Source organism: Erythrolamprus reginae, chromosome 1, assembly GCF_031021105.1.
Source record: "Erythrolamprus reginae isolate rEryReg1 chromosome 1, rEryReg1.hap1, whole genome shotgun sequence".
In the NCBI taxonomy this organism is placed as follows: domain Eukaryota; kingdom Metazoa; phylum Chordata; class Lepidosauria; order Squamata; family Dipsadidae; genus Erythrolamprus; species Erythrolamprus reginae.
In genome coordinates this window covers 326336941-326361359 of record NC_091950.1, presented here as the reverse complement: position 1 = coordinate 326361359, position 24419 = coordinate 326336941, and the positions used below count along the sequence as shown (strand labels likewise).

Genomic DNA, 24419 nt, shown 5'->3' with positions numbered 1-24419 from the left:
ATAGCCCGTCTGCGATCGGCTCCGGCGTCCTGCATTCCCGCCGCCTCGAGGAATATCTCGAAGGTGGCCATGTATTCGTCCCAAGTCATTTTCTCGGCATCGAAAAGTTCTGGAGCCTGGCCGATCTGGATTTTGTCCATGTTGCACGCGAAGTTCTTCCGTTCGTTCGTCGCCAGTGAAGTAGACCCAGAGACAGGGTTTGAGCAATCGGTACTTTTATTCAGCTCAGAGAATAAGTGACAGCTCAGCAAGGTAAAGTGACAATTCAGCGAGTACCGACTGGCTCTGCAGGGAGAAGCCGCTTCTTTTATACTTTTGCGGTTCCCGCCAAAGCGAGAGCCGGCCGCGTCTGAGCCAATCAGGAGCGACTTCCTGCTTGGGCTCAGACGGCGCTGGAAAAGAGGAACAAACTATTTACAGCGTTACAAGGTAGCCATTTCAGGATACAACAATAATAATCCTAACATAACCACTAAATGAAATATCCTAAAGCTCTAGTCCTATCAATTATCAGGATTCATGGATCTTTTTGGTACTTGCAAGTAGACATGCCTAAGGCAGTTAATGAAGGAACATGAAAACTGTATTAATATGTAAAACATAATAGCATCAACCCTGTTTTAATCCAATCAATGTAATCTAATGTTGTCCATGATGCCAAGGAATACTATGCTATTCGTGTTTTAGGAAGTCACTCCATTCCTGAAGAATGATAGAGGAGCTCAGTATCCGATACATTGGTTAATTATGGATACTATGAATGAAGCGAGATAAAAACTTGATGGACTTATGTGTCTTGACTTTTGTTGGACGTCATTAATGTTCTGTAAATATGGAATATAGTTTGAAGGTGATTGTATTTCAGTCGCAAAGGCCTTACTCAAGAATAACCTCCTGAAGAATTCTGCAAGGTTTAATTCCTTACGAACTTACTTTACAGGGGTGTCAAACTCACAGCTGTGGGCCAGATGCATCATGTGCTGCCCCTGCCCCCACCTGATTTAGCAAAGGAGGGGAAGTCCCGATACATCACAAGTTGATGCTGCAACAACATGAGTTTGATAGCCCTGCCTTACATTGTGTGTCTGTAGCTCTCCGTATAGTTTGAAAAGGCTCAGTTTATTCTATCGGTCATCTGTGACATGTTGGTCCTCTCCTCTCCCACCTGTGGAAGAGCAGCTGCTCAGCATCATTGCGTGAGACCTTGACTTTGTGTCTGAATGGTCAAACATTGGCAACTCCAAATTTCAACCAACAAATGCTCTGTCCTACACATTGGCAAAAAAAAAAAATCAGAATACCAAAAACAAGTTGAATAGACAAGACCTTACAGACACCCCTCACTTTGTAAAAGGACTTGGAATAGTAATATCAAAGCCCACTGCAACAACATTGCCAAAAATGCTTCAAGAGTTGTTAACCTAATCCTACGTAGCTTCTGCTCCAGTAATCTCACAGTACTAACCAGAGCATACAAAACTTTCACCAGACTAATCCTTGAATACAGCTCATCTGTCTGTAACCCACATTGCATTTCAGACATAAACACTCTAGAAAATGTCCAGAGATACTTTACTAGAAGAGCCCTGCACTCCTTCACTCGCAATAGAATACCCTACGCAACTAGACTTACAATCCTAGGTTTAGAAAGCTTAGAACTATGTCACCTTAAACATGACCTAAACATAGCTCATAAAATCATCTTTTATAATGTCCTTCCTGTCAACAACTGCTTCAACCACAACAACACACAAGCACACAACAGGTACAAACTTAAAGTAAACTACTCCAAAATTCAACTGCAGCAAATACGACTTTAGTAACCGAGTAGTTGATGTATGGAAGTCACTACCTGACTCTGTAGTATCATCACCTAACCCCCAAAATTTACCCTTAGACTATCCACTGTTGACTTCTCCCGATTCCTAAGAGGTCAGTAAGGGGTGTGCATAAGTGCACCAGAGTGCCTTCCATCCGCCCTCTGTCCTAATGTTTATAAACATTGTTATATCTTTGTATATTACCAGTACGTACTTGACAAGCAAATGTGTTGCCTACTAAATGCCAGCAAAGGATACTGAATGAAGGGCCATTAGGATAGTTCAAAGATGTGTGTGATGATCCCAACACTATATGTAAACATGTTAATTCTATATTGTATTTTGTGCTGTTGCGTTGGATAACATTTGTGAAAACTGCTCTTATGCTGCTTTCATACACAAGAGAGGGAGATAACAGCAACCAAAGAGAGTAAAGAAGAAACAATACAATGATACTGTCAGCAGAGTTTCTTGGGGACTATAAGGGGACTATATTTTAAGTCTGTGAAAATATTATTATAATGCGATATAATATTAAATGGTAGAATAGAATAGAATAGAATATAGAGCATATGCACCAAAGAAAAAATTCCTTGTGTCTCCAATCACACTTGGCCAATAAAGAATTCTATTCTATTCTATTCTATTCTATTCTATTCTATTCTACTCTACTCTACTCTACTCTACTCTACTCTACTCTACTCTACAATACAATACAATACAATATACAATTCAGTACAGTACCATACAATATAGTTTTCAGTCTGAGACTCAGTGTGATATAGTTGGATTAGAAGCAAAGAGATCAAGGTTCAGATCTACTCTCAACCATGGGAGACTTTAACATTCTGTCTCTCAACCCAACCTACTTCTGAGGGTTGTTGTTATGGGGGGAAGATAGGAAATGGGATCACAGTGTATACTCCCATGATCTCTTGAATGAAAACCCAGCTACACATAAGACATTAAGTCTTCGAGTCTTCGGAGAGGGGCGGCATACAAATATAAGTAATAAATAAATTAAGAAAGAACATAATGTAAAATAGCAGAGAATTCTTCCCCTTTCTCTTCAGAGTCCGGAACCTGAACCTGCTGAAGTCAAGAAGCGACATGAAGTTCGCAAAAAAAGGATTGAACGGAAGGAATCCATTTCAGCTTACGAGAAAGTGCTTCAATGGAAGGAATCAAAGAAAGAGCTTGAGATCCATGCACCAGAACTTATGGATGTTGGAGATCGCAGTGAAATACAGACAGGTAAAGCATCAGACAGCATCAACTAATTATAAAATGATTTATAGACTTGAGATGAAGAAAACTCTGCTGAGCAGATATTTCCACCCAAATAATGGCCATTGGACCATAAAGAAATTTCCCCTTTTCTTTTCAACTTTCCTGATTTTTCTTACATTTTATATTTCTTTTCATGACAGTAAAAAAGGAGCATATTGCTAGGGTTTATGCTATTACATATCCCATTCTAACACCTTCCAGGGCCCATCTGGATTAAAGGTTTTGTCTTTCCTATTAGCCTTCTCTGCACTTTACATAACTGCAAGTCATTTTCAAGATGACGTCCTAAACATATTCACTATAAGATACATGCACTATAGGACATAGGCTTCCCAGAGCATGATACCATGGTCTTTCGAGACTGAACAATTTGGGTACCATTTATTGGGGTACCATTTGTTGGGAGTCCAGGGAAAGGGAGGGTTTTGCCTTCTCTTTCCACTCAAGATCCCCATGTACAATTGGTGGGCCATTGTGTGACATAGAATGCTGGACTGGATGGGCTTTGGCCTGATTCAGCATGGCTCTTCTTAAGGATGCCAATGCAATAGGATACATTTAACACATAGTGTTATTCTTGTTTTTTTAATATTAACAATCATGTTAATACTTTGGTACCTCTATTTAAGAACTTAATGTGTTCCGTGACCAGGTTCTTAAGTAGAAAAGTTTGTAAGTAGAAGCAATTTTTCCATTAGGAATCAATGTAAAAACAAATAATGCGTGCACACCCATTAGGAAAGAAATAAGAGCTTGGAATTTGAGTGGGAGGAGGAGGAAGAAGAGGAGGAGGACAGTCGCTGCCGAAGGAAGAAGGTGGGGTGAGGGGAATTCAAAAAATCCAAACTTTAAGGCTTAAAAAAAATAGAGGGACTCTGAGGCGGTGAGGAGGAGTACACACCTCCCATATACCCAGCGTGAGGCTGCCTCCCATACACTGCACCAGAGAGAGAAACCCAGGCAGGCAAGAGGGGGGAACCTCCCACTCCTTTGACCGAAAGATGGCAGCTGCTGCTGCTGCTACCTGATTCCTCTTCCTTCCCATGCTGAAGGGCTCCCCTCTTCTCTCACTCACTCACTCGCTTTGTAGCCGGTGCCTTTCCTTCACAGTGGTGACTCCTTGGTTTGGCTGAAGCCAAGTTGATTCGGCCGTGGTGAAGCACCCTCTTTTGCCTTTCCATGCCCAGATGCTCCGGGAGCATTTCTTTTCTTTGGGCGCTGGCAGAGGCTTAATCCCTCTCCAAGCACCCAGAGAAAGGAAAAGGCTTTGTTCACTCTGGACTGCCAAAGCCTCTTTAAGTGCCACCAAAAGGCTTCTCTGGCATCCCATAAAAGCCCAAGATGACCAGGTTTAAAAGGTGAATGACAGGAAACTGGCCGGGTCTTTGTGCCACCCTCAAATTGCCTGGGATATTTTTCCAGGCTCAGAGTCTTAAGTAGAAAATGGTTCTTAAGAAGAGGCCAAAAAAATCTTGAACTCCAGGTTCTTATATAGAAAAGTTCTTAAGTAGAGGCATTCTTAGGTAGAGGTACCACTGTAATTTCAACACTTGCTTTTTAATGAACAACAAATCACCTTAAAGCAACAAGTTACTTCAGTCAACAGTACTGTCAATACTGTGCATATATTTATTTATTGTATTTATATGCCACTCACTCCAAAACGGACTCTGAGTGGTTAACAGTAGAAATAAATACAACAATAAAAAAGTTAAAATCTAATAATAAAAACCAAAAATACAATAAAACAGTAATGACATTAAAAAAAACATCCTGCCGGAAAAGCCAGGTCTTAACAGCTTCCCAGAAGACCGGTAGGGTGGAGATAGTGCAGATTTCTGGGGGCAGTTGGTTCTAAAGGGTTGGAGTCACCACGGAGAAGTCTCTTCTCTGAGGTCCCGCCAACTGACATTGTTTGGCAGACAGGACCTGGAGAAGGCCAACTCTTTGGGCCCTTATATATTGTCATATATTCTGGGCAAGAGGACTGTTCTAATGATGGATATTCTCAAGAGGGTGGATTAAAAAAAATGTATGTAGTAACCATGACTGTATGATTAAGGCCACCATTTTATATGGGTTTTTAAATGCAATCCACAAATATACCTGCAAATAAAATAAAAAGAAATCTACATTTTTTTTAGTGGCTGTTCTAGAAACCACAGATAGAGCCTAGGAATATGAAGACTTTCAAGACAGATTTCCATGAGTTTTATTTTTCAGAATTGTACCTGGAAGAGATTTCGAATCGTATTATTACAGTTGACACGGAGTGTCAAACAGATGTTTTTATAGAAAGGCCACCCACCCCAGTGTTCATCCCACAGAAGTCTGGGGCTGATGTAGCGACCCAAATTGAAGAAGGAGAGGTACCCACAATATTTCAATATTATTCTAGATGATCCAAGAGATAATGGGTTTTTCTGCCAAATACATCTTTTAAAATTCCTAATTTTAGAAGCTTTAGAACAGAGGCATCAAACTCATAGTATCACAGTGTTGTCACATGATGTATCATGACTTTTTCTCCCTTTGCTATACCTGGTGTGGACATGACCAGTACATGACACATCGAGATGATGATGATGATAATAATAATAATAATTATTATTATTATTATTATTATTATTATTATTACTATTATTTCTCTCTCCATAGACTCGGGGCGGCTCACAACAATAATAAAAACAATGTACAGTGTAACAAATCTAATAATTAAAAGAAAGCATCTAAAAACCCATCATTTAAAAAACCATACAACACAAGCACACCATACATAAAACTCTGTAAGCCTGAGAGAGATGCTTACAAGAAAATGGGAGACAGCTAATTTGGGGTGGGGGGAGCAATGTACCCATAAGGACCTGTCCCTAAGGTTTTAGCAATTATAAAGCAAGGAAAGCAGCATCTGACACAATATGACCTCTAGGCATCTAGCAGATCCTCTAGAAAAATCATTGTTGAACCTGCTTTCCTAACAATATTTGTTATATTTGCTATATTAGATATTTGCTATATCTAATATTTGTCCCACAGAGTTGGCCTTCTCCGGGTCCCGTCGACTAAACAATGCCGTCTGGCGGGACCCAGGGGAAGAGCCTTCTCTGTGGTGGCCCCGGCCCTCTGGAATCAACTCCCCCCAGAGATTAGGACTGCCCCCACCCTCCTTGCCTTTCGCAAGCTCCTAAAAACCCACCTATGTCGTCAGGCATGGGGAAACTGATACACCCCTTAGCTGCTATGTTTTTTAATGTATGGTTTGTTAGGTTGTGTGATTGTTTTTTATAATAAGGGTTTTTAATTGTTTTTTAACATTAGAATTTGTACATTGTGTATTGTTGTTGTGAGCCGCTCCGAGTCCTCTGAGAGGTGCAGCATACAAATCTAATAAATTATTATTAATTATTATTATAATAATTATATTTATACTCTCAGCATGTTTAAAGCATCTGAGCATGATCAGATACAAGTACTGAAGGAGCTGCCCTAATGGTGCCCATAATCATTGCCAGAACTGGTTGCCCAAAGACAGCAATAAAGACAAATAAAAATGGTGTATATTCCGAACTGCAATTCCTGATGGAGAAATCATAATAACAAAACATCTTCTGAGGTCGTGATCTCTGGGTTGTGGGAAAATTCAAGCAAAAGGAAAGTACTTCTCAGAGGACAGTGATGATAAATCTATGGCACGGGTGCCACAGGTGGCACGTGGCGCCATCTCTGCTGGTACACAAGCCATTGCCCTAGCTCAGCTCCAACGTGCATGTATGTGCCAGCCAGCTGATTTTTGGATCACACAGAGGATCTGGGAGGATGTTTTTGGCATCCAGAGAGCCTCCAGGAGGATGTGGAGGATGTTTTTACCCTCCCCTGGCTCCAGGGAAGTCTTTGGAGCCTGGGGAGGGTAAAACATGAGCCTACTGGGCCCACCAGAAGTTGGGAAACAGGGCATTCCCGGCCTCCAGAAGGTCTCCAGGGGATGAGAGAACCTGTTTTTGCCCTCCCCGGGCATTGAATTGTGGGTTTTGCCACTCAAACATGTGTGATAGCATATCCACACACTCTTTCAGCAACCAAGGGAAAAAAAGGGTTGCCATCATTGACAAAGGACATCTATCTATGTCAACGTTGTTTACTTCTAGACCTGGAGTGAGATACTTATATTTGCCCAGATGATTTTCATATCTACTATTATCATGACCACTAATTTGGGAAGCGGAGGATTGTAACTTAGAACATCTGGAGGGATACACGTTTCCCCCTCTTATCCAAGGTTGGGGGTCAGCAATCCGCAGCTCTTTGGACCCTCTGCTGTGGCTCCCTGTCCCATCACTAATTGGCCTTGCCCTCCCCTCCCTCACCTGGTGATGGCAGGAATGGAGAAGCAGCCGGGGCTGATTCTCTGGCACTGATTGAGGAACACAGCCCCCCCTGGTGGAGGCTTCTTTTCAGGACACCCTCCTCCCACTCTCGCAACTCCTTGGCTGACTGTGGTGGGGTCAGGAGGGTGTGCATGCAAGACAGACCTTTGTTTTGTTTTGTTTTTAGTTATACATTTTATTTACAAGACTATATACAATGAACATAACAACTTACAAACATCAATTGACTGTTCTGTCTGGGTCACTCCGGAAGCCAAGACCAACCCAAAAAGAAAAGCCAGACACACCAGTAAAAGGCAAAGGCAGTTTATAAAATTCAAGAAAAACACAGGTAACAGAAAATGTCCTTACAAACAGGAAAACGCTGTATCTTCAAATATATCCACGAAGGCAAAAGTCCATGCAGCAATACAGGATTCTTGCTGCCAAGACGAGGCTGTAGATAGCAGACCTACACCTTCCACGGGTCTTCCAAACTGCTGGGCCACAAGCCAGGAACAGAGACGTCAAGAACAAAGCAGGACACCGTAACTCCAAATGATAACACTCCACATGGCTTCAAGGGCTTGCCTGCCTTTTAAACCCTGCTAAGGAGGACCACACCCAAGCCCAGCTGTTCCTAAGTCAGTGCTGATAATACTTCTTTAATTGCTCCTTTCTTTGATCTGAACGTCTCTGTCGCAAGTCAATGATGGCTTGTGCTTCATCCCCTAATGACTCCGAGCTACTGGCTGGGGAGAGCCCCCCCCCAGGGCTCTCATGCTGTTCTCCTTCATTCCATTCCTGACTTTCCCCTCCCCCGTCCGACTGCTCAGCCCCCTCCTCTTCGCTGTCCTCCTCCTCCAGGCATGGAGCCAGCAGAGACACAGCCGGTCCCTGAGCAGCCTCAGGCTGAACCACAACATTGACAATGTGCAGTAACAACAAAAACATTAAAATTTGGGCGGGTGAACGGCAGACCTATATTAAGAGTTTGTGCTATAAATATTCTCAATTATATATTGAGAATATTTATAGCACAAACTCTTAATATAGGTCTGCCGTTCACCCGCCCAAATTTTAAACTTATCTATCTATAACTTTTCTGCTATTCTATACTCAACTTTATCTCTTATTGAGTTATAACTCAATATATGTTTTGAGTTATATATATATATATATATATATATATATATATATATATATATATATATATATATATATATGTGTTTTTTCTGCAGATATCCAGCTAATATTCCAGAGATATGAGCAGGACTTCAAATAACCAGACCCACATCCATTAAATGTTCAAATATTATTTACATTAGGCAAATATCACAGTCAGTAACAGTCTTAGTCGTTCACAAATACAGCAATCAATATTCTCAATACATATACAATGCAAACCTTACTCAATATATATACATACAAACATTAGAACCCATAGTTCTTACTATGCACAGTAGTCCTTACAATGGAATAGTCATGTAGATAAACCACATAGTACTAACACATTTCCACCCTGAATTACAAATATTCTCCTTTACAAGAGTGATTCTCTGCTTTTAACAAATGAAAGGCTTGTCTATGACCTGAACAAAAGAATATATTTTCTTGTCTCCGATCATGGAGTAGAAGGATATTGCACAGCATTCATTTCACTCTCTTTTTTTAACCCTCAGCTCTTTAACTTTGACATTGAAGTTAAACCGATGCTTGAAGTGTTGGTAGGGAAAACCTTGGAGCAAGCTTTGCTTGAAGTCATGGAAGAAGAGGATCTTAACAACCTTCTGGCACACCAATATGCCTATCTGGAATTGCGCAATGCAGAGAAGGCTGAAATGCAACGCCTAGAAGAAGAAGAACGGCGACACAATGAGGAGAAGGTAGAATTGTTGTAGAAACCATTGCTTAGTGTTGTACATACTCCTGATCAGTTGGAGGATGATGAAGATATTGAGTACTCAGATTCAGATAGTGTTTATGAATTAGTGGGGGGCCGGGGTTACAGGTAGTAGAACAGGTGGGAGGCCAGCCACAGGATGGGGCTATGAGTTCAGGATCTAGCGAGGGAGAATCAGATGCTCGCTGGGTTAACCCTAAATTCAGAAGGGTCCAGAAACGTAGAGAGCAGAGGTCTGGAAGAAGATATTAAGGAGAGGAATGGGTTAAATATTGTAGTAATGTATTTGGCACATCAGGGGGTCAGTGGAGAAGAAGGGTGGAGTTTCAATGTTCCGAAAGGCAGAATGGATGTGTTTTTGCCACGCTAAAGTAAGCCAAAGTATTTTGTATTGTTATCAGTCCATGCTACTGTTTTTCAAAGTTATGCTGTTAGGAAAATAAATCTTGTTAAGTGAAGCAGAAGGAGGAATGTGAGAAATGCAGCTAAGAGAGAGATAACGGACCGAGTGCTGTATAGAATGTGTTTGAATTACAGGAGAGCAGAGAAATAAATGGAGTTTCTTTATTCATGAAATGATGCATTTAATAAGAGTTATTTGTAATTGCTAAATTTCTACCAGAAACCAGAACACTTAGTAGCTTACTTTGATGCTTACGTATTTTGCTGTAGCATTTTTTTTAAACAAGGCATTGAGGGTGGGTGCCATCTCATCCTTTCCCTTGAACATCAAAATGTTTTCATCCCACTCTTAAAATTAGAGATACCTAGAGGACTGGAGGCTAAAACATTTGAAGAATGGTTGCAGGAACTGGGCATGGCTAGTTTAATGAAAAGAAGGACCAGGGGAGACATGATATTGTCTCGCTAGGGTAACAATTTGCTTTGTGTTTCCCATGCATCCCCCTCTCCCGACCTCAGGCTGGTAGCTAGGTGAACGGGTGCTGCTTGAAGTATAAATGATGCCAGCGCCACTTCCACCCATGCTTTCTGCTTGCACCTTAGACGGGAGGTGGCCGCATGAGGCTGGAGGGGAGCTGGGCAGGAGAGAGGGAAGCTTGTCCGAGGCTAGGAAGGAGGAAAGAGGAAAAAGCACTGAGCGCAGATGCAGCAGCAGCAGCGGGGGGGGAGGAGAGCCAAGCTGAAACCAGTAATCTAGGAAGTGACAGCCACCGATCAGCTGGAGCTGCGCACGCATCTTCATTTTCGCCGGTGGAACTGTGTTCCACCCTGTCCTGCCTGCTGCCCACCCCTGCATATAAACATTAACAAAGACAATCAAAATACAATAATCACTTTCAGCAGAAGTTGTTTTTTTTGTTTGGAATCAACAAATTGCAAAAATACTTAAAAATAAAGGGAAAGGGAAAAGTCTGCATGTTTTATATATTATGTAAAAGTATCCGCATTACTAAAAGTCACATGGAAAAATTGATGATTATTTAAAGGAACGTCGCAAGGCCCAGCAATATAAAATACTGGAAAAAAGAGCAATGGTGTCTAACAAAGTGGCAGCCCAGATATTTTCTTTCCAATATCTGGAAGATCTGATTCCTTCAGCCTTTTTTAGCCTTCGAAATAAAGGATTTTTCTATGATGAAATACAACGTGGTAAGTGTCATTCGTATTGGAAATAAATTTTTAAAATCCATATCTGTAATGCCTTAAATCATCCTATGCGATAACACTTGCCCCCCCTTGCCCCCCAAATGTGCCAAACCCAAATGTGTAGAATATTTTAAAAGGCTTGGCTAGGACAGTATTTCTCTTGTTCATGTGTTGCTTGATAAGTATTTTTTAAATTTTCTTTACATTTTAAAAAAAATTCTCAAGGGGATTAACAGGATTGCATGTGGTGTTTTGCTTGATAAATTCATATGACTGTCTTTTAATATCTTAGAAAGTTTTTTTTTAAATTAACCCTGATAAACTATATACAATATGGATGACATTAAAAGAACCCCCCCCCCCCTACAGTAAGAATTAAATGAGTAGCTTAAACTGGCAAGTAATATAATTACCCAAGAACCTTGATAGTTAAGCAGAAGTGTCTTAAGCTGATACTTAGACTACAGTAAAAACAGCAGCAGCCAAAGCTGAAAGGGGCTTTAAGTTCTTTTAATCATTTCGCCTAATCTCTAAAGAAGGATAATCCATACAATACCACAAGCCTCAGTCATTTATTTTTAAGCAGTGAGGAAATTTAGATGGGGAAAATATGTTGCTTGATCCCAAACCATTAATATTGTTGTTATTATTATATTATGTCAGTGATCTTTGTCCAGGGATAGAATGCCATGGAGAAAATCTATCTTATGTAGTGATTAGGCTCACAAAAAACTTGATGTATATAATTAACAGTGATATTTACATAATGTTGACTAAGGGGTAGTATTATTTTAAAAGCATTTAAACCCTTAAAAATAAAAAGATTTGCATCAATATTAGCTGTGATATCTAAAATTTTCAAGTTGATAAGCATAAGGTTACTTTGATTTAAATATATGATTATAGCATCAATAAACTACAAACATTTATTATACCCTAAAGGTAGAGAAGGTAAATAGAACCTATTCCTGGTTAGTTCAAAAAAAGTATACAAAAAAGTCCTCCTCCTGGATATTGTGAATCAGTACTATTTTCAAGCGTAACACTTCTGTCAGAGTAAGAGTCCTTAGTATTTTACAGTTAGAAATATTTTCTTAATGAATGATAATGCTGATAAATACAAAAACACACACCAATTTTGTACTGCCCCGAGTCTTCGGCGGCATACAAATCTAATAAATAATAATCATATTTTTTAAATATGTATTAAGTAGCCATACTATTAAACTTTTAATCCACTAGTAGTCAGTTCTCTGAATAAATTAAAAATTACTTAAAACACTAAATTATTTGTAAAAAAAAATAGTACATATCTAAAATGCAAAAGGAAATAAAGAAATAGCACAGCATAGTTAGCTAACCTGAGAAAAATTATTGTGTATTTGGGAAGAAAGTTAATGAAGCGGAATGGATATATCGCCAAGTAATTACATCCAGGATCATGCTATATTTCTTCTTTTTTTTTCATTTGGCTTCACACATAAAATTATCTAGATAATGTATAAAAAAATACTAACCTGATAAGTAGTAATTTTATTTATCACAATTTCTAAAGAATCGGCCATTGTACTTTAGTGGACACAGGAGTTTTCTGCCTATTTAAAAACCACAGCACTGTATAATGCTTGTTTTCCTCTGGTACTTTGCATAGATATTGAGAAAAGATTCCTTCCATACGTGATGGTCCGTGTAGAACGCCGACTGCAGAAGAAGCTTCTAGGAAGAATAATGCTAGATTGTAAGTATGATGAAATGTTCTGGCTATCCAGGAGTCTCTCCTGCTGCTTGGAGAAGAGCCAAATCAATATGATGCCTGGGCAATTAATATTTTGAACATCTGAATTGTATAAAAATTGGAGGAAAGGACACTAGTATAATGGCCAGAACTCAATGCTTGCTTTAATACAGGAGTGCACAACTAACTGTGTGAACTACCAAGAGCCTTGGTCATAGCTTCCACAATCCCATCCAATATTTTTGTCATGCATTTAATAAGGCAGAAAAGGGAAAGTATTAAACAAAGTATTATAAAAACATATGGTCATCATAGTGCCCTGAGCTGATTTCATTTGGGCAAAATGGCATCATATAATTTTCGTAGTACAGTATTCATATTGGGCACAATCTCTCTCTCTCTCTCTCTCTCTCTCTCCCTCCCTCCCTCCTTCCCTCTTTCTCTCTCTCTCCTTCCCTCCCTCCCTCCCTCTCCCTTCCTCTTTCTCTCTCTCTCTCTTTCTCTCTCTCTCTCACTCCCTCCTTCCCTCCCTCCCTCCCTCTCCCTTCCTCTTTCTCTCTCTCTCTCTCTCTCTATCTCTCTCTCTCTTTCTCCCTCCCTCCTTTTCTCCCTCCCTCCCTCTCCCTCCCTTCCTCCCCCTTCCTCTTTCTCTCTCTCTCTCTCAAATTTAATCCCTGGCAGTTAATAATCTTCCATTTGAAATACCTAAGAATTTACATGTGAACCTTTGGTAATCTTGCAGTAGCACATAACTACTGTATGTCATGGCGCAACTGGCTTTAAGTTGTGTAAGATCTAAAGACCAAGAAGGTGGCGTGTTTGGGGTGACATTTTTGGTTTCTTGCCTGCTTATGTTGTGTTACCTCTAGATTGAAAATTGTGGTGTGAAACTCTAAGGAGTTTCTTGCCTGATATTCTACACATATCTATTGCATAATTGCTTGGAAAACACAAAAGAACCCAAAGATACAGCAGCAACAACTTTAGTTTCCATCAGGGGTGGGTTCAAACTTACTTTGCTGCTGGTTTGTTTGCTTGTGCGCCATGTGGGCATATGCCTGTTTTGCACGCATGCATCCACCGTGCCAAAAAAAACGGGGGGGGGAGTCAAAAACAAGATGGTGACTACATGCACAGTGCTGGAAACTCAGCTTCTGCACATGCTCAGAAGAAGAAGAAGAAAATTTTAAAAAAAATTAACGCCGAAAACAAGATGTCGACTACATGTACAGTGCCAGAGACTCGGCTTCTGCACATGCTCAGAAGAAAGAAAAAAGTAAATAAATCAGAAATTTAAAAAATCAAAAAAAAGAGATGAAGCCAAAAGCAAGATGACAACTGCATGCGCAGTGCCAGAAACTCACTTTCTGCACATGCTCAGAAGAAAAAAATTCAAAATTTAAAAAAAAATCAATTTAAAAAAAAAATTTAAATGGCATCACCCACGGATCAGTACAGACTGAACCAGTTCTGTGATGTCATCATGACATCAGCAGCAAGTCACTACCGATTCAGGCAAACCGGGAGGAACTGGAAGGAACCAATCTCTGGTTTCCATCTATCTGGTTTTTTTCTGAACATTCATTTCAGCATTACCCTGCTGTCCTTGTCGCATTCAAATTATGCCCTTGCCTTTTTTTATTCACTTTTATTGCTTTCCTTAATTATTTGTATCCTGAGTCTATGTTGCTGAAGCAAAATACAGTTTCAAAACTGAAGCTATTTTTACAGTTAAGAGATTATCTACTCAGGTAAATGTTAATATAAGGTAATTATTTTTGCAGACTTAATTAATAAGGTGGTCAGAAAGAGATTGGAACGCTTTGAGGAAAATCAACTACTACAGAAGTATCACCAGTTTAAAGCATCTAAAATCAGGTCAGTCATCAGATGAATTTTCCAGGAATGCTGCTGTTGCTTTAAAAACATAGAAACATAGAAGATTGACGGCAGAAAAAGATTTCATGGTCCATCTAGTCTGCCCTTATAATATTTCCTGTATTTTATCTCAGGATGGATATATGTGTATCCCAGGCATGTTTAAATTCAGTTACTGTGGATTTAGCAATGACATCTGCTAGAAGTTTGTTCCAAGCATCTACTAATCTTTCAGTAAAATAATATTTTCTCACGTTGCTTCTGATCTTTCCCCCAACTAACCTCAGATTGTGCCCCCTTGTTCTTGTGTTCACTTTCTATTAAAAACACTTCCCTCCTGAACCTTATTTTACCCTTTAACATATTTGAATGTTTCAATCACGTCCCCCCTTTCCCTTCTGTCCTCCAGACCAGTGTTTTTCAACCAGTGTGCCGCGGCACAGTAGTGTGCCGTGAAACATGGTCAAGTGTGCCGTGGGGAAATTAAACTATGGCCCGCATGCCAGATACGGCCCGAGGAGGCCATTTATCCGGCCGGCCGCCAGCCACCTCCATCCAAACATAAACATTCCCCTTACAATCCCTCCAGCTATCAGCGACAGGAAGAATGGAGAATGGAAGAATGGAAGCACAGGGAACGCTCACTGACCAATCACCTTCTAGGATTCATCCTGACCACTAGTGATGAACCTATACCAGGCCGCATCTCATCCACACCCAGGAAGGTCCCTGCTTGGGCTGCCACACACTTGTCATTGTGTGGCTGTGGCAAGTAGTTGAAACCACCGTTCCCCGTAGGCTGCGCGCATGAGCACGTGCACGCCCCAAAATACCCCCCCCCCGCGCACCCTTTTCCACGGGCGCGAAGTCCCCATCCCTCTGCCAGCCCACGGGGGGCGGGGAGGCGCCAGCAGTAGAAGGCGCTGCCCCCCGCCCACCCGATCCGCCCCCTCTCCTCCTCTTCTGACGAAAGAAAAGCGCGGAAGCTGCCTGCTTGAGCCTCGCGTTGCTCCACCCCGCTTCGTCCTGCCTGTCATCCTCCGTTGTGTTTTGGGGGGGAGTGGCAGGAAAGCCCTGTGCCGGCCAGGAAAGCCGGCTTTGCTTTCCGTGAAAGCAGCACGCCTTTTAAACACGCTGCTTTCCTGCACCTCTTTCCTGGGGGGGGAGTGGCCTCCTCCCCCCCCTGCCCAGGAAAGAGTTGCAAGAAAGCGTGTTTAAAAGGCGCGCTGCTTTCACGGAAAGCAAAGCTGGCTTTCCTGGCCGGCACAGGGCTTTGCTGCCGCTCTCCCCCGAAAACACAACGGAGGTCCAGGATGACAGGTGAAGCGGGGTGGAGCAACGCGAGGCTCAAGCTGGTGGCGGAAGACCTCCGTTGTGTTTTCGGCTGGGGGGGGGAGGAGGACCTTCCTGGCTTTCCCCGGCAGCTGGCTTGAGCCTTGTGCCGGTCAGCAAAGCCAGAGACATGGAGAGAAAGGAAAGAGAGGGAGGGAAAAAGGAGAGGAAAGAAGGAGAGAGGGAGGGAAGGAAGGGAGAGAAAAGTGAATGAGAGGGAGAGAGAAAGGGAGGAAGAGAGGAAGGAAGGAAGAGATAAATATAAAGGGAGAGAGGGAGAAAGAGGGGGAGGGGAAGAGGGGAAGGAAGGAAAAGAGAGAAAGAGAAAAAAGTGGAAGGAAGAGAGAGTGAGAGAGCGCAAGAAAAAAAGAGTGAGAGAGGAGAGAGGAAGGAAGAGAGTGAGAGAGAGGAAGAAAGCAAGAGAGAGAGAGGAGTGGAAGGAAGAGAGAGGGAGAGAGAAATGATAGAAAAAAAGGGGGGAAGAGAAATGAGAAAATGATTGAGGCAGAGAATGACAGGAAAGAGAAAGAAACAGAGAGAGAAGTGACTCTTGATTTAAAGCATATGGTAAAAGCATTTAAATAATAACAGGAAAAAAAACCAGTTCTCACCTGTTTTTATTAATAGTTATGTTTTTGGATTTGCTGGTTGTTTTAGTTTTAATAATAATAGAGTTTTGTTTTGTTTTATTAACAATTTCTTTTAATAAAAAAGTAGGGATTTATTTTATTTATGTATTTATGTATTTATGTATGTATGTATGCATGTATGTATGTATGTATGTATGTATGTATGTATTTATTTATTTATTTATTTATTTATTTATTTATTTATTTATTTATTTATTTATTTATACTTCTATGCCACCCAGTTCCAAGGGGACTGCTGCTCAGACACTATACTTTTCCACCCACCCTGAAAATGTCTATCCTGATGGGGTATATAGATATTTGACCTTTTTCGTTTTATAAGAGGCCCCCGCAGAGGGCGATATGCAATGCATCACAATAACTATATGTATAATATGTGTCATTTTGGTTGGTGGCGGACCACAGGATTTTGTAAATGTAAAAAATGTGCCGCAACTCACAAAACGTTGAAAATCACTGCTCCAAACTATACAGACCAAGTTCATTAAGTCTTTCCTGATAAGTTTTATGCTTAAGACCTTCCACCATTTCAGAAGACCTTTGATGAGACAATAAAGAGGATGTCTACAACCTAATGCACAAAGATTCAGGTAATTAGGGAAAAAATAGTCCTACAAGGAGATAACATCTAGGCCAGTGATGGCGAACCTTTTTTGGTTCATGTGCCAAAAGAATGTGTATGCGTGCACATGCCCACACCCATTCCCTCATCCTCCATGCAAGTGCACCCCTGGGCTGTCCCTGCGCATCCACACAATCTCCCCCATCCCTGCGCATGTGTACAGGCCTCACTAAAACCTGGGACGGTGAAAAAATGGCCAAATGGGCAAACCGGAAGTTCAAAAAATGGACTTCCATTTTGCCTGTTATGCTGTTTTTCACACTCCAGAGCCTTCAGGGAAGCTTCCTAAAGCCCCAGAGTGCAGAAAACAGCATAATGGGAAACCGGAAGTCTGTTTTTCCAAAATTCCAGTTTGCCCGTTTTTTGTTTCCTGAAACCTCTGGAGGGTTTTTGTTTCCTGAAACCTCTGGAGGGTGAATCTGCCTTCCCCAAGGCCAAAAACCCAACTCATGTGCACTGCAGCTGACATAAGGCAACATCTCATGTACCCTCTGATATGGCTTCGCATGCCAAAAGTTCACCATCATGGATCTTCTAGGCCATCATCCTAGTGAAAATTTCACACAGTTTGGACCAATCTTGGCTACTTTAAGACTGGTGGACTTCAACTCCCATAATTCCTCAGCCATCCATGCTGGGGAATGGGGAATTCTGGGAGTTGAAGACCACAAGTCTTAAAGTAGCCATGGTTGCACACCCCAATGTACACTGTAATCCTGACAAGCTCACTTGAACCTGTACTATATCTTTTAAAAACTCCCATATCTTTGTACATGATCAAAGGGTTAGAGAGCATCAGTTTCTTTCAATGCTCTCCATCACCATCCATGTCTGATTGGGGTCAAAGAGCAACTTCGGTGCACTACTGGCTAGCCAAAAGCAATACTACCCCTACACCGAGAAGGGCTGCCTCATTCAAATAGTTCCTACCTCTAGTAAAAAAAACCTTGAAGCAATCGCTTCATTATATTATATGAAAAGGTTGTCCTATCTGCAAATTAGCCCACTGTGGATGGTTGTTGTTAGGTTGGCTATTCCATTCTTGTTTCCAAGAAATCATGGAGACCAGGTTGTATATTTGATAAAATATAGCACTGTAATTGCTGATTTACTTAATTTTATTCTCCATATGTACACTGAGAGAAAATATACCTAAGACAAATTCCTCGTGTGTGCAATCACACTTGGCCAATAAATTATTCTGTTCGGTTCTTTTCTATTCTATTCTATTCTATTCTAACACCTTACTCTTTGAGGAAGATAGGCCATACAGAAATGTGAAAAATGAAATGTCAATGACTCATTTTACAATTGTCATTAACACATTTGTAAAATCAAGTCCTATCTCATGTAGTGCTTCAACTTATTGACTGCAGTGACTTACGAACAAAACTTTGAGCTGTATTGTGGACATCAGTCAAAGACTACCTGTAGATTTTCAAATTTTTGCATTAATTACATTTTGCTGCATCCAATTGAATTTGCTAAGGAGGATAATATAGGATAGATTTTTATAACAAAAATTTGGGGGGGGGGAATTAAGGAATAACAGAAGTAAAAAAATTGAGATACTTAGCAAACATCCATAAGAATTAATGCATTTTATTCCTTTTTAACCGTGACTGAGTCTTGCCCTTAATGAAATTCTAATTCTACATTAATAATTTCTCAAGACTTTCTGGAAGTGTTGCCACTAGATGTCAGTAAAATTATTAGAAGCACACTATACTTCAGTGTTCTTAAGCATGCAGTTCCTTTTCTGGATGGCTGACGTTGTGTTATTCATTAACTGCATGAGGCATGCCTGCTCAGAAAGACCAAGAAGACTCACAGAAGTCCCATGGATTTATGGGAATACAGCCTCAATATCTTTTAGTACTGGTCATTTGGTGTCACTTATCTGAAATACATTTTGAGCAGTGTATGTTTCCTTCAGAATTAAAACCAATCTGATTGCAAATCACACACACACACACACACATCTTCATTGGTGGGAATAGCTAAAAATTAATGGACAACAATGATGAAAGGTGGTAAAATATGTAGCTTTCTTATTTCGTTTGGAGTGGATTTTCAGAACCGGCAGCTCTGGTTGTAACCTCAAATCTGGCACTAAGTACCATCATCAACTGATATAACCAAAGGCCACATTGGCTAGATAACAGGAATGTACTCCAAAACACCAGAAAAGCATTAAGCTGGAGATTGCTCCTTATATGTTATACCAAGAGAATAGTATGTGGCTAAAATCAGATACAGTAGTCCCTCGCTATACCGCGCTTCACCTACTGCGGCTTCACTTCATCGCGGGTTTCTGAGGAAGTCGATCGGCAGATTTAAACAGCCCGCCGAACTCGATCGGCAGGTTTTTTAAAAATATATATATATCTAAAATTGTAAATACTGTATTTAAATACTGTATCTAAAATAAATACTGTGTGGGAAGGGTTTATAAATACTTAAAACAATGAAAACTTACCAAACAATTACAATATAAATACTTAAATAAGTACTATCAGTCGATAAATTCCCCATCGCTGATTTCACCTATCGCGGCCAGGTCTGGAACGTAACACCAGCGATAGGTGAGGGACTACTGTATAAGTAACAGCTATAGCTCTACGTGTCATGTAGCAATAATAGCTTAATGCTGAACTGCATACAGATACATGAACCTCTTAAGTGTAGCCTTTAATAAATTCATTTTCAAGTTCTTGAGAAGAAAACATGAGAATTCACCTAAACACCTAGAATAGGTGCGTCAAACTCGCAGCATCCTGTTGCCATTACGTGACGTTTCGGAAACTTATTTTCCCTTCGCAGAGCTGGGGTGGGCATGGCCTGTGTAAAATCAGTGCAACACTTTAGACAGCCATTTTGTTTTGGCAGCATTTCAGGCTAGTCGGGTCTGAGCCAATCAGCGACTTCCTTACTTTCTCTCAGTCAGACATAACAGCCTGCGCATGACACATCTGGCAAACTGAATACAGATAGAACTGAGTGTGATGGAAAAATGAAGCTTATCCATGGTTAAATTATCCATGGGGTATTAAACAAGTTTATGCAATGCACTACTATACCATACATTAGCCAACTACATTTTAGTCGTATGTTGTCTGAACCTTTCCAAAAGAAGTCAAATCAGACTTTCATTCTCCCCACTGCCCCGCCCAAGTTTCCTTCATAAAATTCTTGCTTAACATACATTAAGTCACAATTTCCCACAATTGGCTGATGAGGCAATAATTAGTCAGCAATGCATCTCTAAATCATATCAAGACTTTTTTTTCCCTCCCTCACCTACAAAATTTACATTTCTTCCATACTGTACAAGGTACTGTTGGACCTTGGTCCACTAGCCCAAGGGTACCAAACTGACAGCCCAGGGGCCAGATGTGTTATGCACAGGCCACCCCAGCTCCATGGATGTGAAAAAGGTTGCAAAATGCCATATATGACAGAAACATGACACTACAAGTTTGACACCTGTTCACCACCTCATTCATGCATAGACTGGAGTCACATATTTCATTAATATGTGAAGCCAGCCAAAATGAAAACCCAGTCAGTTGCGTTTATTCAAATAATCCTAATTAAGAAAACTGTAGTTTTATGTGAACGCCATCCTTTGTTGCACAGCCAATGAAATATGATTAAACTGAATGAAGGCACAGGGGAATAGTGTGTATTAATAGGTGTGTACACTCTGTCACATTACATGCAGTGGTTCTTAATTTTTTCTTCACCATGGACCCCCTTTAGATAACTTTTGTGTCCACAAACCATAGCCACAGACCAGTGATGAGTTTTTTTAAAAAATTACTACCATTTCTGTAGGCATGGCTTGCTGGGTATAGTGTAGCTTGGTGGGTGTGGCAGGAGAAAGATACTGCAAAATCTCCATTTCCTCCTGATCAGCTGAGACTCAGGGGAGAGAGAGTAGATGGAGGCAGTGCCAGTCAGAGGTGGTATTTACCGGTTCTCTGGACTACTCAAAATTTCCACTACCAGTTCTCCAGAACTGGTCAGAACCTGCTGAACCCCATCTCTGCCGCAGACCACCAAGACTTCACTCAAGATTTAAATCATGTTTCTTCAAGCCTTTGTGGATCCCTGTGATGACATCATGGCCCCCTAGGGGACCACAGACCATAGGTTGAGAACCACTTCATTAGGATATCCAGTACTTTTTAAAACTAAAAACAAAGCAATGTGGAAAACACCTTGCATCTCCTTCTGATCCTTAAATATATAGTTATATAGTTTTATGTATGGCATGCTTGTGTTGCATGGTTTTTAAGTGTTGGGTTTTTAATGTGTTTTCTTTTAAACATTAGATTTGTCACATTGTACATTGTTTTATTATTGTTGTGAGCCGCCCCGAGTCTGCGGAGAGGGGCGGCATACAAATCTAATAAATTGTTATTAATTAATTATTATTAAATATATCTGTGCAAGAGTTGTTAGAGCCATGTCTAACCATGTAAGGAGCCTTAACTTGTGCCAGTTAGGAGTTTTCGTGAACACTCTAGCCTAATTGTACTAACTGCTTAGTACAACTCGCCTTCTCTTTAATACAAGGGTCCCAAACCCCTGGTGGATGGATCAACACTGGGCCGCAGCCAATGATGGGCTGCCAAATTTTTTACTGCTGCACTGTGGGCATGGTTTATTTTGTGGATGTGGCTTAATGGTCATGTGACCAGGCAGGAGTGGCTTGACAATCATGTGACCAGGAAGTGGCTTAAAGATCATGTGACTGGGGGGAGTGGCTTACCGACCAAGGTAAGTTTTCAAGTAGGTGCTTGGACTCTTTTTCAGTTGATTAAGTCACATTATTTGAATAGCCACAAGAAGGACAAATGATAGACCGCATTATTTGTTGAGGAGCACAGTAACATTTTTACGTTTTGTACTGAACCCACAAAGCTCAGTATGATAACAGATTAGGCAAGTAGTTCAATTTTATTTAATTGTTATAAAAGTTCAGTTCTGGATAATGATTAAAGCATTTATGGGTAAACGCATACTATTTAATTATTTCCTCTTTTAAAAGTAATTAAGGATCATACTTAGGTATTAGGTAGTAGGTACTAGAGACTAGTACCTAGTAGGTACCTAGGTACTAGTACTAGAGAAGGAAGGAGAATTTTTTTAAAAAACTATTAAGTACCCTACCGCATTCCCCTCGAGGGGCAGTAGCCCATCACTGGCCACAGCATATCAGAAACTGGGCTGCACAAACAAGAAAAAATGCTGTTTCTATGCAGACAGTATGCAAAACCATGTCCCCCTCTGGTCCATGGAAAAACTTCTCTCTACAGAATCAATTCCTGGTGCCCAAAAGGTCCGAGGTCGCTGCTCTAATGCCTAGGCTTTGAGGATATTCCTGTTAGCAGGCCAGCACTTCAAGAAGAACATAGCTACTTGAAAGAACGTGGCTGCATTCCACTGCAAGAAATTAGTTTAATTGTTAACTACTTACGATCAGGCTAATCTCTGAGCAGTTTGCTAACTGTTAATGAAAGTTATAAACCAAAGTCTGAAAGTGAATTATTAAAAAGATTAATTATTATACATATTTGTTATATGTATCCTATCTGAGTGTTTACTGTTTCTATGTACATTGGGTTTCCAGGTGGAGGCTTCTTCTATATTACCAGTGTTATACTAGCATACTATATAAAAGCCATATTTAAACAAACCACTGTTTAACATGATGCAGGAATTCCACCAGCTGGGCTTTCACTCAGAAAGAGATGCAAGGCTTGTAATATTTGTTTTATTTACAAATATGTAGGATGAGTATGTTGGGAGCAAACAGATCTCCTGCCTTTGAAATCCTGAAAAGAAACTTTTACAGCTTCTTCTCTGCTAGAAAGCTGGATACCACCAGCCTCTTGCAACTAAATATAGCCAGAACCTCTACACATTCTTTCCATTTCAGACTTCAAATTTTAGTTTTTGCTGACTCTGCGGACCCACCCTTCTTGTCTAAATGGGAAGCTTTTTCCTCTACCTTAGGATGAAGGCTGAGGACAAACTAGCTTGTATAGTCAAATCAGAACCACCCATCCAAATGAGAGAACAGCAAGGGAAAAAATTTCATTCAGCCCTTGCAGGAGTATTAAAAGAAACATTTAAGAGGAAGGAAAGTAAACAACTCAGCAGTGATTGACTAAGCTAATGGGCAGAAAATTAACAGTGCACAGAAGCCACTGAATGGAACAGTCTGAACAAATGAACAGAAATCCATCAGACTGCAATATTGCTATTTATATATGTATTTTAAGCTCATTTATGTGGGTGTCCATTTGCCAAATAGGATATTACAGGTTTGTTTTATCTTTCCAATCACAAAATTGTTTCTCAGTTATTAGTAGTCCATCTAACCATCATTATCGGCCATCTTAAGAAAGTAAAAACCTTCATTTTGAACTCTTAGCCATCAGTCTACTTAACTATTATACCTATAATAGTCCCTGTAAAATAGTTTGGGATGTTTACCCAGTATATAGTTCTGTAAAAACAATGTATATACACTATGAGGACTTTCCAGCCAAAGTTAAGAAATTTATAAGACAACATTCAACGGAGAATTTAGCACTAGTTTAACTTTTTCTCGCAGAACTCAGTTAAGCTTCAAAATCTTGGCAGCTTTTGGCTGGATTGTGAGATATATATGGAGCACAATTAAGTTTCTACTAATAATTTATTATCCAACATATAAATTCAGACATTATAAACAACTAAATAATGAACTTCTTAAACAGTTATTAAAACCATAGAATACTTATTTGGATTGTAAGTAATCCAAATAGTATACTTTGTTTACAGGCTCTTAAGTGAAATAGATAATATCCAATGTTAAAACATTTTTGTTTGTTTTATGTCTCCACAGATTCTAAGAAGATTTTATATAATCATTTGGGAGAATCTACTGAATACTTGTGAAGAAAGCTGTTATTTTGGCAAGCATTAAATTTGAATGCTATTTTTCAAGTGTTTTCTAACTGGGTATTTTGTTTTAAATTTTTGTCATTGTAGTTATTATTTTGACTTTATTTCTGTAATAATCTTTTGTAATTGAGAGAGACATATAGGAATACAGTATACTATTCCTGTAAAAATGTATTTTCTAATATATGGAGGAAGTTTGGGTTTAGTCATATTAAATTATATCCATTAAAAATCAAAATGATTTAAATTACCTTAAT

The 24419-nt window shown here is 40.1% G+C and overlaps 1 protein-coding gene across 1 annotated transcript in view; it reads left to right on the top strand.

The window, feature by feature from the left end:
• Positions 1 to 24419, top strand: part of RSPH3 (radial spoke head 3) — a 44134-nt gene that overhangs the window by 6935 nt on the left and 12780 nt on the right. The window contains exons 2-7 of the mRNA XM_070767278.1: positions 2894 to 3074; positions 5334 to 5479; positions 9157 to 9360; positions 10826 to 10988; positions 12637 to 12723; positions 14505 to 14598. Coding sequence (XP_070623379.1) covers positions 2894 to 3074; positions 5334 to 5479; positions 9157 to 9360; positions 10826 to 10988; positions 12637 to 12723; positions 14505 to 14598 — 875 coding nt within the window. The remainder of the gene's footprint in view (positions 1 to 2893; positions 3075 to 5333; positions 5480 to 9156; positions 9361 to 10825; positions 10989 to 12636; positions 12724 to 14504; positions 14599 to 24419) is intronic.